The 14296-nt window shown below is 43.4% G+C and overlaps 2 protein-coding genes across 2 annotated transcripts in view; both read right to left on the reverse strand.

The window, feature by feature from the left end:
• The window catches only part of SI (sucrase-isomaltase), a 144880-nt gene that overhangs the window by 110714 nt on the left and 19870 nt on the right, over window positions 1-14296 (reverse strand). The window contains exons 8-12 of the mRNA XM_083503737.1: window positions 13179-13278; window positions 11634-11746; window positions 10863-10988; window positions 513-644; window positions 265-384 (exon numbers count right to left, since the gene is read on the reverse strand). Coding sequence (XP_083359863.1) covers window positions 265-384; window positions 513-644; window positions 10863-10988; window positions 11634-11746; window positions 13179-13278 — 591 coding nt within the window. The remainder of the gene's footprint in view (window positions 1-264; window positions 385-512; window positions 645-10862; window positions 10989-11633; window positions 11747-13178; window positions 13279-14296) is intronic.
• LOC310707858 (uncharacterized protein) lies at window positions 1837-5563 on the reverse strand (the record flags this gene model as incomplete). The annotated part of the gene is made up of 3 exons (XM_083505316.1): window positions 5393-5563; window positions 3313-4562; window positions 1837-1872 (listed from the first exon to the last, which is right to left on the reverse strand). Exons 1-3 carry the CDS (start codon window positions 5403-5405, stop codon window positions 1837-1839), a joined length of 1299 nt encoding a protein of 432 aa, XP_083361442.1. The 5' UTR covers window positions 5406-5563.

Here is a 14296-nt window from a genome sequence, read left to right on the forward strand (position 1 = left end):
CATAGGTCTGCAAAGAAAGAATAGAAACATCTCAGACATTTACTTGAGCTTAGCCCTTTATTGCTCTTCCTAAAACCTCATTCATTTCAATATGGTCAACTGTATGGGAGGGATTATTATTATTATTAGTATCCTTTTGTTTCTATACTGTAAACTGCCCTGTGATCTTTGGATGAAAGGCAGTATATGAATTTAAATAATAATAGCAACAAGAACGAACCTCCAAGGGGATTAAGCTACAAGTTTGTAAAAGCAGCTACTTACCTCTCCAAGAAGGGGAGTCACTCCATCTGATTCATTGACCCACACTTTCATCTGATTACCATTTTCATAGGCCATATATGGAGTATTATTACGGAGACCATTAATAGAAATGGCAGGATCCTGAAAAATTAGGAACAGAAAATACTATCCTCTCACAAACTGTCCAGAATCAATAGTTTCCAATAATATTTAACTCTACAAAAAAAGGGGGAGGAATCAATGAAATAGTAAAACGTGCTGAAAATTACCAGTATTATGACATATTTCTGGCCATTGTTATGAAGTTCTTGAACCAGCTCGGGGAGGCCTGCAAACTTTATTTTATCATAAGTGAAGTCTTTTTTGTCTTCCATGTAATCAATATCAGTGTACTGAACATCCTAAAAGAAAATGGAAATCGCTGTAAGTACAAAAACATATTGAAACTTTGAAATTGTTCCAGTCTCATATTCCCCCTTTACAATGGACACAACGTATTATATTGGAAAGGATGTTGTGCTGCCTAACAGTGACAAAAATGTTACCACTCTTCTGTTCCTTATCAGAAATCTGAGCATATAGGGCCAAAATGACAGCTTACCAAGTCTGTATATGCATAACAAGGTTATGCAAGGTTACCATGTATAAAATGCAGGAAATTATGCACTGTGTAGGAAAACTGGATAGAGAACAGTTTCTCTCCTTCTCTCTCAACGCTAGAACTCATCCTTCAACGAAGCTAGGTGTCGGGGGATCCAGGGCAGGAAATAACTTCTTCACACAGCTTGTAGTTAAACTATGGGATTTGCTCTCGCAAGACATAGTGATGGACACTAGGGCACAATTCCACAAGCCTGCCCCCTCACATATGCAACATGGACAAGTAGACACAACGGCCATGGCAAAAGACTGTGGGGAAGGATAATTAGGTCTGAAGCACAGGGCAATGCTGCCTGGCAACAGCAGAGACCCCTGCTTGGGATGCAGCCGCTCACACCACCCTCCCAAAACCCCGTTTGGGGGATTTACACTGAACCTGCCAGTTGAGATATGGCCAGCCGGTAAGTGCATTGGCCAGCAGGAGGTCAGAATTAAACACACCCACCCACCCAGCACAGCACAAAGCTTGCTATTCCAGTGGTATCTACAGTGGTACCTTGGTTTACGAACTTCATCTGTTCCGGAAGTCTGAACCAAAGCGTTCTTAAAACAAGGCATGCTTTCCAATAGCAGCAGGGGACTCAATTTACAAATGGAACACACCCAACAGGAAGTGAAACATGTTCTTATTCCAAGGCAAAGTTCACAAACCAAAACACCTACTTCTGGGTTTGCAGCGTTCTTAATCCAAGTTGTTCATAAACTAAGCTGTTCTTAAACCAAGGTACCACTGTATTCATCTTAGTCCAGAAATAATGTTTTATGGGTAAGAACTCGTAAGTGAGCTCCCTTCCCTTTCCCACACAAGTAATGTGCTTCTTTTTTATGTCATCTTCAGAATAGCACAGTGATTAGCATGTTGCATTAGGACCTGGTAAACAAGGATTCCAATCCCCAATCAGCAAAGCAGCTCAGTGCACTAGTCACTAACTCTCATTGGCATACTATCTCTTGCTTTTTCCTGTAGGCCTAATTGCAGTCGTTAACAGGGGTCAACAGGTTTACCATACCCATTGAGTCAATCACCCATCTCCTACTACCCTACTGAGAAAAACCCCACCCCACCCTCCCACTAAGGGTCTGGTGACTTCTGTTCCATTGTATCTGGAATGGACACACAAAAGCTTATACCAAGAACAAACTTTGTTGGTTTCTAAGGTGCTACTGGACAGTTTATTTTATTTATATATATATATATATATATGTTTTCGTAGATTTTCACGGGTACAGGAATGCAGGTTTTGGTGTCCTCGGGTGTCTTCCCGTGTAAAAGTTGGGGTGTCTAGGCGACGTTTCGACGAGGTCTCACTCGTCATCTTCAGGCTGGTGCTTTCGGCTTCTTGTTACTGGAACAGAGCGGGATCTCAGTGTTTGAGTTCCTATAAATACTGTAGAGGGGTGTGGTGTATTGCCTCAAAAGTTCTGGGCAGAGGGGAAGTTCCCAGGCTAGTGTTCTTTTCTTCTTTTGTTCCTTAATTACTTGAGGGATATCTTGAGTGATTTCTTGAGTGATATTCTGAGTACCACTTAGGTGGGTCATTAGGTGTGGATTAGTTGCTAAAGCCTTCGTGTCTTGACCTCTTGAATTTGTGAAGAGTTTTTCTGGGAAGATGGCTGTACTGCACTTAGTTGTGCTTTGGCTTGGCTTCGTGTATAGGGGCGAGCTGTGGTTTTGTGCCCTGTGCCAGCCAGATCTGTGTAGGGATTGCAGGGGGGTGCAGCATCCGGAGGTGCCACTATGGTTTGGTTACTGGATGGTGTCTGTAATTTATCTGTGGAGAGGGTCTGGGTTTGGGTCTGGTGTGGTTGATTGGTGGTGGCGTTCTGTGTGCCTCTGGATCTGGTGTCGGTTTTTGTGGGGAGGGCTAATTTCCAGATGTCTGGTAGGCGGGACGTGTCGTCACGCTTGTTCATGTTGTGAGGGTGTTTCTCTATCTCGATGGCTTCCATGATTATTCTCTTGTGGTGATGTTCCATGTTAAAGAGCAATTTGGAATCTGCAAAATTAATTTCGTGTCCTGTTTCTTTCATGTGTTGGAAAAGAGAGGAAGATTTTTCTTCTTTTTTGACGGCATTCTTGTGTTCTGCGATACGTGCATTTATTCGTCTGTTTGTTTGTCCAATGTACGTGGCTGGGCAGACTTTGCAGGGTATTTCATAGACCCCTTGGTTTTCCAACTGGATTTTATCTTTGGGGTTTCTGAGGATATTGGCTATTTTTTGGTTGGTGCAAAAGGCTGTTTTGATATTGTGTTTATGGAGGATTTTGCTAATTTTATCTGTAGTGCCCTTGATATAAGGAAGGAGGGCCATGCCATTGTTTTCTTCCGTGTCTTGGTTTTTGGGGGGTGTTTCTTTTTGGATTAGCTTCTTAACCCTGTTTTGCTGGTATCCATTGGCGATTAACACATTTGAGAGATTCTGTAACTCAGTTGTCAAGTGGTCTTTGTCAGCCAGGCGTTTGGTTCTGGAGATGAGGGTCTTGGCTACGGAGTTTATTTGTGCAGGGTGGTGGTGTGATTGAGCATGTAAGTAGCGGTTGGTGTGTGTTTTTTTCCGGTAGATAGTGTGTCCTAGGGAGCCATCAGGTTTTTTGTAGATTAGGACGTCAAGGAAGGGAAGCTGGTTGTTGGCTTCTATTTCCATAGTGAATTGTATTTTGGGGTGTAGGCTGTTGAGATGTGTGAGGAAGCTATCTAGTTTTTCTTTCCCGTGTGGCCAAATTACAAAGGTGTCGTCAACATATCTGAGCCAAAGTTTGGGTTTGTGTTCTGACTTGTCTAAAGCATTGGTTTCAAAGTGTTCCATGTACAGATTTGCGATGACCGGTGAGAGGGGTGATCCCATAGGTGCTCCTTCTATCTGTTTGTATCTTTGTCCATTGTGGATGAAGTACGTGTTGGTTAGGCAGTGGTTGGTCAGGTCCAGGATGTATTCGGGGGGATTGTATTTGTTTTGAATGGCTGTCAAGGCTTCATTAATGGGCACTTGTGTGAAGAGAGATACAACATCGAAGCTCACAAGTAGGTCATCGGGATGTAGGTTTTGCTTCTTTATTGTTTCTATGAACTGGAAGGAGTTTGTAACGTGTGAAGAGATGGATTCTGCATAGGGCTGAAGTTGCTTAGCGAGAAATTTAGCGAGATTTTGTAGAGGTGAGCCTATGGAGCTGACTATTGGTCTGAGTGGTGTTCCTTCTTTGTGTATCTTGGGGAGGCCGTAGAGTTTGGGGCATCTGGATGATTTTTCTCTGGGGATGATTCTTAGCTGGATTTCTTCACTGATAGGAGAGGCTTTTATTTTGGATTTGGTGGTTTTTTCCAGATAGGTGGTGGGATCTGTTTTTATAGGTTGGTAGGTAGGGTCTTGGAGTAGATTTGATAGTTTTGCTTGGTAGTCCGATGTGTTCATCACAACAGTGGCATTACCTTTGTCTGCTGGGAGAATGATTATGTTGTTGTCTTTCCTCAGGTTGGTGAGTGCTTTCTGTTCTTCTTTGTGTAAATTGCTTCTGGGTGGTTTGCTGGAGCAGAGGATGTTGGTGACTTCAAGTCTGATTTTATTGGCTTCATCTGGGTTGATTTTGGTTAGGCTAGCTTCGACTCCGCATATGATGTTTTCCGTGGGGATGCGTCTCGGGGTAACTGCAAAGTTGAAACCTTTGGAGAGTACTTTGGTTTCAGTTGAGGTGAGGATCCTGTCTGATATGTTATGTACTGTTTGTTTCATGGGTTGTTGTGGAGGGTGGCTGGGCTTCTGGCGTCTCTCTAGTTTGTGGAGTTTGTTGGTGTGTGTGTCTGTCTTATGTGAGGTCTCAGTTTCAGCTCTCCAGACGGCTAGTTGTTTGCATTTGTCCCAGAGTGCAGGGTGGATTTTGTTACAGAGTTTGAGGTGAAGAGTGAGCAGATCTTTGTTGGTTTGGTTTAGTAGGTATCTTTTCTTATGTAGTTCGTTTCTGATTAGGGATAGTTCAGTTCGTTTCAGGATCCTTTCGGTAGCTGGGGTTTTAGAGTGGAATTTAAGTTGGAAGCATGTGGGAATTAAGTTGTTGTCTCGGCAGTTGCGTAGGAACAAGAGATCACATAAGATGGTGGCTCTTCGGATTTCTAGTTTCTCGTAGGTTCTTGTCAGCTGGAAGGTTTCCTCCCCGTAGAGGTGAGATATTTGTTTTCGTAGATTTTCACGGGTACAGGAATGCAGGTTTTGGTGTCCTCGGGTGTCTTCCCGTGTAAAAGTTGGGGTGTCTAGGCGACGTTTCGACGAGGTCTCACTCGTCATCTTCAGGCTGGTGCTTTCGGCTTCTTGTTACTGGAACAGAGCGGGATCTCAGTGTTTGAGTTCCTATAAATACTGTAGAGGGGTGTGGTGTATTGCCTCAAAAGTTCTGGGCAGAGGGGAAGTTCCCAGGCTAGTGTTCTTTTCTTCTTTTGTTCCTTAATTACTTGAGGGATATCTTGAGTGATTTCTTGAGTGATATTCTGAGTACCACTTAGGTGGGTCATTAGGTGTGGATTAGTTGCTAAAGCCTTCGTGTCTTGACCTCTTGAATTTGTGAAGAGTTTTTCTGGGAAGATGGCTGTACTGCACTTAGTTGTGCTTTGGCTTGGCTTCGTGTATAGGGGCGAGCTGTGGTTTTGTGCCCTGTGCCAGCCAGATCTGTGTAGGGATTGCAGGGGGGTGCAGTAACCAAACCATAGTGGCACCTCCGGATGCTGCACCCCCCTGCAATCCCTACACAGATCTGGCTGGCACAGGGCACAAAACCACAGCTCGCCCCTATACACGAAGCCAAGCCAAAGCACAACTAAGTGCAGTACAGCCATCTTCCCAGAAAAACTCTTCACAAATTCAAGAGGTCAAGACACGAAGGCTTTAGCAACTAATCCACACCTAATGACCCACCTAAGTGGTACTCAGAATATCACTCAAGAAATCACTCAAGATATCCCTCAAGTAATTAAGGAACAAAAGAAGAAAAGAACACTAGCCTGGGAACTTCCCCTCTGCCCAGAACTTTTGAGGCAATACACCACACCCCTCTACAGTATTTATAGGAACTCAAACACTGAGATCCCGCTCTGTTCCAGTAACAAGAAGCCGAAAGCACCAGCCTGAAGATGACGAGTGAGACCTCGTCGAAACGTCGCCTAGACACCCCAACTTTTACACGGGAAGACACCCGAGGACACCAAAACCTGCATATATATATATATATATATATATATATATATATATATATATATACCGTTTTTTTCGCTCTATAAAACGCACCAGACCACAAGACGCACCTAGTTTTTGGAGGAGGAAAACAAGAAAAAAAATATTCTGAATCTCAGAAGCCAGAACAGCAAGAGGGATCGCTGCACAGTGAAAGCAGCAATCCCTCTTGCTGTTCTGGCTTCTGGGATAGCTGCACAGCCTGCATTCACTCCATAAGACGCACACACATTTCCCCTTACTTTTTAGGAGGGAAAAAGTGAGTCTTATAGAGCAAAAAATGCGGTATATTTCCACTTTATGGGGTTTCTGAAAAGGTAATATGGGTGACAACCACACAGGATGCCCTGAGCACCTTGAAGAAATGTAGAATATAAATACATTTAGAAAACTGGTGCAATGTTCCTTCTGCCCTGGTATGATCTTTAAGATTTACAAAACTCCCTTCTCAACCTGGTTTCAAACTCGAGTTAAAAACTGCTCTGTTCAGTGAGAATGTCACTGTGGATGTAACACAATATTATGATCAATGCTGAAAAGAGTAAGGCAGAGGAATTTGCACTAGGAAAAAATGGGGGGGGGATGTGTGCTTGAGATCATGGGCTACTCCCAATTTTTAAGCAACCAATGATGGAATCTTACAATCCTACCATGAGTCCACATGTAATGAGATCATTTTTCTATAAAGTGGCTTGTTCGTATTTGGCGTATAATTTTACTCAGCCTCCTTCCCATCCCCAAGCTTAGAAAGGCAAATTCAGAAACTTAAATGGTTTCCAGCTGTGCAGTTCATGCATGCAAAGCCCAAATAAGAACCATTTACTGTGCGTTATATAATTCATCCCCACCCTGCAACTTCCATTACTATGGCAACTTACGGTGTGGCTGTATTTTATGCGATTTACTCCCTAATATACATGAAAAGTAAAGCGGGTTGATGAAAAGTGGACTTCAAGAAGTCGAAAAAGAAAGAATCATCACAGGCATCCCCGTCCATTAGCGTTACATTAGAAACCTGGTTCTCCCAAAATCCAAAATCTTTAATCATAGCAAGAAAATACATTTTCACAAACTAATTCAACAGACTTGTCAGCAAGGGCAGCTGTTCTTTGCAATAACTAAAGATTCTCAGGTGTAAGGGAAATTAGCACCTGTTCTCGTTTTAGTTCTTCAGCCTCCAGGAAGACATACTTCCTACCAGGCTCCCAGTAGGGATAACGCTTTCAAAAATGACATCCTTGATTTTGCCATCTCCACATTCTTTTGATTTGCTTGCTCAACTTAGAAAACTTTATTGAAGATGTTTCAGACTCTAGGCTGCATTCAGATTTGGGATTTAGTTTTTCTGCTTAGTAATGCTAGCACTTCTGCCCCAATTCCTAATGTTCCTTTTGCACTGCAATACTTGTTGCGTTACAGAACGGTGGCTTCTGGATTGATATGCCATATCACACTAAATTATAAGCATTTGGAAAGAACTGCATGGCGGGAAACCACCTCAAATTTTGTCACATGAAATTAACACCCGAATTTCCCATGATTTTTTGAGCTGGCGGGGTTGCAAATGGATCCCCCCCCCCGGAAACATTTGACATGGAAAATCATGTGAAAACTCTGCTAGATTCCACTAGACTCCAAGTCTCATACCAAGAACTAACTTAGTTGGTCTTTAAGGTGCTACTGGAAGGAATTTTTTTTGTTTTGACTATGGCAGACCAACACAGCTACCTATCTGTAACTAGACTCCAAGTAGTAGCTTTTATGTTGTGTGAAAGATTACATAAAATGCAGAAATGAGCGAGTAAGGAATAAAGTGTAGTCTAGTTTGCATGTTCAGACCCAGAGACCTCCCCGCTAAATAAATTCACACTTGACTCAAATTTTAGTTTGGCTTTTGGCAGAATTTAGGCCACAACTTTATTGATTGAAGAAAGTGACTGGTTGCATAGGCTCTGGTTCGACTAGCTCCCTGCACCCTTGCAGGTAGCGCTGACCCAGGGTTCCAGCATAGGTCAACCAAGGGTGAACGGGCTAACTCCGCCACCCAAATGTCCCCCTGGACTCAGGCACGGGCACAATCCCCTGTCAGGGGTTGACCAAACCATCGAGTCCCTGGATTCCTTTAATGGAATACCCTTCACATAGGGATGGTGAGAGCGTTCTCCCATCCCTATCACCTGAACCAGAGCCTATCCACAACCTTACAAGTTGTGATGATTTGCTACGCAGCAGGCAAAACCCAAATCAGCCAATCAACCAAGTAGGGAAAATTCCTGCCGTGCCCCTGTCACAATGACAGACGACACACGACGGCATAGCAAGGTAAATCACAAAATACCCTAAATATAGGGAGAGGTGGGCTGGCGTTCCATTTGCATGAGCCAAAAGAGAATCTCTGGGTCACGTGCAAGGGATTAAATAGGTCCCTTGAACCATTTAGTCTGCACCCCATTGGCCAGATTACACCCAGCAATGGCGGATCTACTAATCGGGTGTTGTGGCTATCCAATAGACCCACCCACAACCAGGAAGTCACCGCAACACCTGCCCTCTTTTAGGGAGGACACAATTTCCCAACTAAGAAACAATACTTCTGCTATTGCAGAGGCAGTGAACCTCCAAATACAGACCTCCAGGGCTCTTTATCTGGGGACTATACCTAATTTATACCCCTCACCAGTCTTGGTCGCTTCATACAGCTTTTCTGTGGGATGTAATCCACTGGAGCAGCAGCGGCGTAGCGTGAGTTGTCAGCACCCGGGGCAAGGCAAGTAATTTGTGCCCCCCCCACCCCTAACCTGCGAGTTGCCGCTGGCGCTGCTGCGCAAACAACGCTGCTTGCCCGGAGGAGGATGGAGGCAGAAGCAGCCGCCGCCTGTGGCTGGGCCGAGGGGATGGCGGCGGCGGCAGGGTGCAGAGGCTGCCCGTGCCCGGCCAGGCGTCGGTGGCGGCGGCGGCGCTGCTGCAGCGGCTGCTCCTCCTGCGAGCAGTGAGCGGAGCGCAGCCACAGCGACGGCGGGGGACGCGCGCGCTAGGGCGCAAGGCTGGCGGTGGCGGCGGGGAGCCCGGCGGAGGAAGGAACTTGTCCCTTCCCTCTGGACTCGCGCCCCCCCAGATGTTGCGCCCGGTGCGGTCGGCACCCCTGGCACCCCCCACGCTAGGCCACTGTGGAGCAGTCAAATACAACATTCCTTGTTTCCCTGGAGTGGATACGGCCAGGGGGATGTTACTCCAGTCAGTATAACTTCCACTGGCCTGGAGTGTCCTCCCCTTGCATGTGACCAGGGAGATGGACATGACCCTGGCTGACTCCATAAAAGAGCAGAGTCATGCAGCCATCTCTTTCTCTTGATGCTATGCTGCTCTCCTGCAGCCATTTTGTTCTCTTAATGTATTTTGCTGTCTGCTGGCTCTCAGTCAGCAGCACATGGGCTCAATCCCCATACGGGGTTAACTCATACCATGTTCTGCAACTACAAGCTTACGTCTGCCTTCAGGGATCATACTGTGAACTGAATATGAGCAAACCTCTTGTTACTTTTAAGGAAATATGCTTGTGTCTTTATTCTTTTAAGAGGGATCAAAGGGGACACCAGGAACAATCCATCCTGATCAAGCCATACTGGATTGCTTAACTTTGTTATTGTTGTTTAGTCGTTAAGTAATGTCCGACTCTTCGTGACCCCATGGACCAGAGAATGCCAGGCACTCCTGTCTTCCACTGCCTGACGCAGTTTGGTCAAACTCATGTTCATAGCTTCGACAATACTGTCCAACCATCTCGTCCTCTGTGTCCCCTTCTCCTTGTGCCCTCCATCTTTCCCAACATCAGGGTATTTTCCAGGGAGTCTTCTCTTCTCATGAGGTGGCCAAAGTATTGGAGCCTCAGCTTTAGGATCTGTCCTTCCAGTGAGCACTCAGGGCTGATTTCCTTAAGAATGGAGAGGTTTGATCTTCTTGCAGTCCATGGGACTCTCAAGAGTCTCCTCCAGCACCATAATTCACTTCGGCGATCAGCCTTCTTTATGGTCCGGCTTTCACTTCCATACATCACCACTCTAAAGAGATTCAAATGAATCTGCAAACTAGATTCCTGCTGTATTGAGGGGAATCTGCTCTGCTACATGACTCATTAGTGTGAGTGAAGGAAGGATAATATTTAATCAATATATCCTCTCCTACTATCATTAACATCCCCACATTTTCTTGGGGATGTAATGTAAACATGCCTCTTGCTTCCCCTAGGCAGAGCATGAACAGAGGTGTATTGGGAGGGATTATAGGGAAATCCCTGGTTTTGGCTTAACCAGAAAGTAATCTGCTGAACAAAGGTAAGTCATATCCATTGCTCTGACCACTTCCCTCTACCTACTTGTGACATTCAGTCCCCAGAAAAAGGTTTTCCATGGGGAGATATGGCTATCAGGCTAAAAGCGTTCTCCAACATGGGCTTGTTGTAATTCTAGCTAAAGATGTCTCCAAGTTCACAGCATCAACATTCAGAGAACAAATTTCAAGTTACTCCAAATTTATGCCACTCCTGTCAAACCATTTGTCAGTCGCTGTGAGTTATACCCATTGGATATAATAAGTCTATTAATATTTACATAGTTATTCAACTCCATTCATATATTCTGCTAGTGGCACGGGACCTGCTTCCCCAAGCCAAGATCACATTACAATAATAGCATGCGTATGAATAAAGGGCAAATTTCCCAACTGATCAGAACTATTATGCTTACATATGGTATGCCAGCTTCCCGATTCCTTTGAATCGCAGCTCTCAGGTCAGCAATGTCCGTGTAACCCCAGCGACAGATCTGGAACCCAAGATTCCAGTAGGCAGGCATTCGTGGGAGTCCTATCAGCTGCAAGTTTAAGACATGAAAAGATGATAAAAGGTGGTTTTTGCATCACTGTATTTCTAAATGAAAGCAACTGTTTAGTGGAAGATGGGCAAAAAACCCCCAGTCTGACCAAATTTGGTAATGGGGGCTTTTCCCTTCCAAATAGGCTGTTGTCTTCAGATAATCTGTCTACCATTGATTCTTATACCATTGTTTGGACTACAGTGGGGGGAGGAGGAGCTGGGGTTGGAATGGGACTATTAGCAGTGTCAGCCAGGAGCAGACTCCCTTAGTTTGAACTACTGCTACACTAAGAAGGACATTAGATTTGAACACATAAACAAGCTAAAAGGGGAAGACATCAAGGGAAGAGAAAGAGAGCGTAGTATAAAATCCAAAGAGCACAGGAGTAGTTAATTTGAAAATCATTTACTGCATCCTGGAGTCTTTGGTTCGTTGTTTCTTTTGTCTTCAAGGGCATAATTAAAGGCATTTATCGCACATGGGCGTGTTCAGTTTTGGCTCAAAGAAAGGGAATATGCATAAAAATAATGATTAACACATCGTTTGACTAAAAGTAACACTGCCCCTGCAAACTGCTTTTCGCAGATACGCAAGCAGTTTACCATTGCTAACGGTAAAATCTTGCATGCCAGAGAAGCATACCGAGAGATATTCTTGAACAACTTGCTCTGGAGTATTTCCCAAGAAGACATAGAAATCTAGAATCCCACCAATTGTTCTGTATGTAACAGCTGGAACAGGTTGGAGAGCAAAATCTGCCAGGGGAAGAAAAAGCATATTAAGGTGAGCTAAAACAAAAGCATTCTCCTTTGCCATACTGGCGAGATCAATTTGCAATGCGAGGGAGATGATAGCACACCTGTGAGTAATGTCTTATTTCTGAATTGTTGGGTCGCATCATGCGTGGGAATTACTTCACTATCAATCTGTGCCCTGAGGTTCTTTGTATTTAGAGTTCATGATTAACAGAAAGTGATCCATGACTATAATCCACAACTGCATTACATTTTCACTACGCAAACCTGCTGGCCTACAAATGTCGTTGAACTCCAACTCCCTTCAGCCCCAGCCAATAATGTAGTCCAATAATACAGTATATGAATGACACAATGTTGTGGAAGGATAATGTAAATAAATGGAGAGAGTTCATATATGTTTGTGCTGTTTCAATATGGTAAAGACAAAACAGGTTTCCCAGAAAGGCTGCTGGGAAATTCATGAGGGCAGTTTAAAATAACAATACTTTATATTTTGAGTTTTTCCAACACTTTTGAAGAAGTTCAGTCTTCTCTTCCCCTGAGGTATATTCTGTGTAATGAACTCCCCAGCTTCACCATGCAGGAATTTTGGACGCAAAGGTGAATCTATTTTCAATATTGTTGGAGCTTGGCTCCTACTCCTCCTAGACTTCCTCTCTTAAGCCAGTGCTTCCCTTCATCCACCACCATGAGCTAACAGCATAATATCATTGGGCACAAAGTAATCTGAGATTTCTCAGAAGAGAGCTTTCGGAGAAAGAGAATTTCGCCTTCCCCACACACCATTATACCACCCACGTGTGAAGAATTTGGGGAGGCCACTTTCTAAAACTTGAAAATTCTGAGACTTTTCTGGATTCCTTATCTGCCCACAAAATATGTGGGGGACCTCCTTGGCAAATTTATATAATCAGATGTCAAAGAAATAAACAACTATCGGACTTTTAGAAGACATCTGAAGGCAGCCCTGTTTAGGGAAGCTTTTAATATCTGATGAATCATTGTATTTTAATATTCTGCTGGAAGCCACCCAGAGTGGCTGGGAAAACCCAGCCAGATGAGCGGGGTATAAACAATTTATTATTATTATTATTATTATTATTATTATTATTATTATTATTATTATTATTAACCACTTTTCTTTTCTCAAACGTATTCTGTATTTGTAGCAAATACAATTATTTATTGATTTAATAAATCACAGATGTGATTTTAATCCAATGGCTATTTTTATATCTGATATTTTCCAGGTGACAAAAATCCTGCAATTGCTGCAATTGCTTTACTAATGATAGCCTAGAGTGTCATTTAAGAATGATAATTTCTAAGGCGTCAGAGGCATCTTTCCATATGTAAAATAATGCAGAAGAACGGGAAGCTCCCTGATCAAAAGCACGATGAGAAGCATAATCACATTCATAATCCTTACCCATGGCATTGCTGTTCATAAAGAATACACCAAAGGAATGTCCACTGCCATCTTCCAGGCATAAGAAGAAAGTCTGCGCACCATACAGGTTGTGCATCTCCTTTGGGAGGGGGAAATAGCAATTTAAAATATGCAGAGCCCATATGCATGCCATGAATCTTCAAAACCTCTTTGGAAATGCACTTTAAAAGGCTTTATAAAATCTGCCCATCAAAGAATCAAAATGAGATGACTGAACTAAATTTCGTTCCCTAGGATTCACATCCCTAATACTGATCAGTATCATTTATCTTGGTAATCCAGCATAAAATATTGGTTTACTGTTTTGAGCGGAGGGCCATCTAGTCGTGACAGATGTACTGGAATTTAGTCCAGGGCCAAAATGAATTTAATGAGCTCATTTTTATCAAGTTGGCTTGATTCAGCTGTATTAAAGGTCATGGTTAAATTTCCATTCAGGTGGTGTCCCTTTTTAATGCCCCTGTTTATTTAGAACCAGCTTTTTAAGAGCACATATGGGGAAAGTTATACAGGCTGAATTCCTGCTGTTAAAGGCATGAGTGTGGGGTCAGTTGAAAGTGTCAATTATAAATTAAGTTCTGATTCTTATACTCATTTCTGATGTGGGGAAAGCAGTAAATGGTTCTTTTGAGCCCTCATCATCTTGAAATTGGTCCACCTGAAGAAGCACATTGGGGTTGCATCTAACACCATATTCCATTTCACAGAAGACTCTTTGACCTTGGTGAAGGGTTTTTTGAATGGAAGATAATTTTGGCAAACTCCTTTTTTTCTTACACTGGTGGTTTCTAAACTCCTCCTCGCCCAATGGACCACTTGGAAATTGTTCTGGGTCTTGGCAGACCACTTTATTGTTTTGTTCTGTGAGAATGTGCTATAGTTGACAGATAAATCATTGCTAATTCTGATCAGACAACTAAAATTGTGTTGTGGTTTTTCCTCTTGCAATGGGCATAAACCTCAGCATTCCAGAAGTCAAGAATTTTCTTTGAACAACTTGTAGCAATGTCAGGTCTGGATAATTTATGCTCTTAGGCAGTTTCTTAGAGAGGCAGTTTCAGTGATAAACACATAGCAGCATGTTTGAGCAGAAACTG

This window comes from Podarcis liolepis (assembly GCF_965112155.1).
Source record: "Podarcis liolepis genome assembly, chromosome: 5".
Classification (NCBI taxonomy): domain Eukaryota; kingdom Metazoa; phylum Chordata; class Lepidosauria; order Squamata; family Lacertidae; genus Podarcis; species Podarcis liolepis.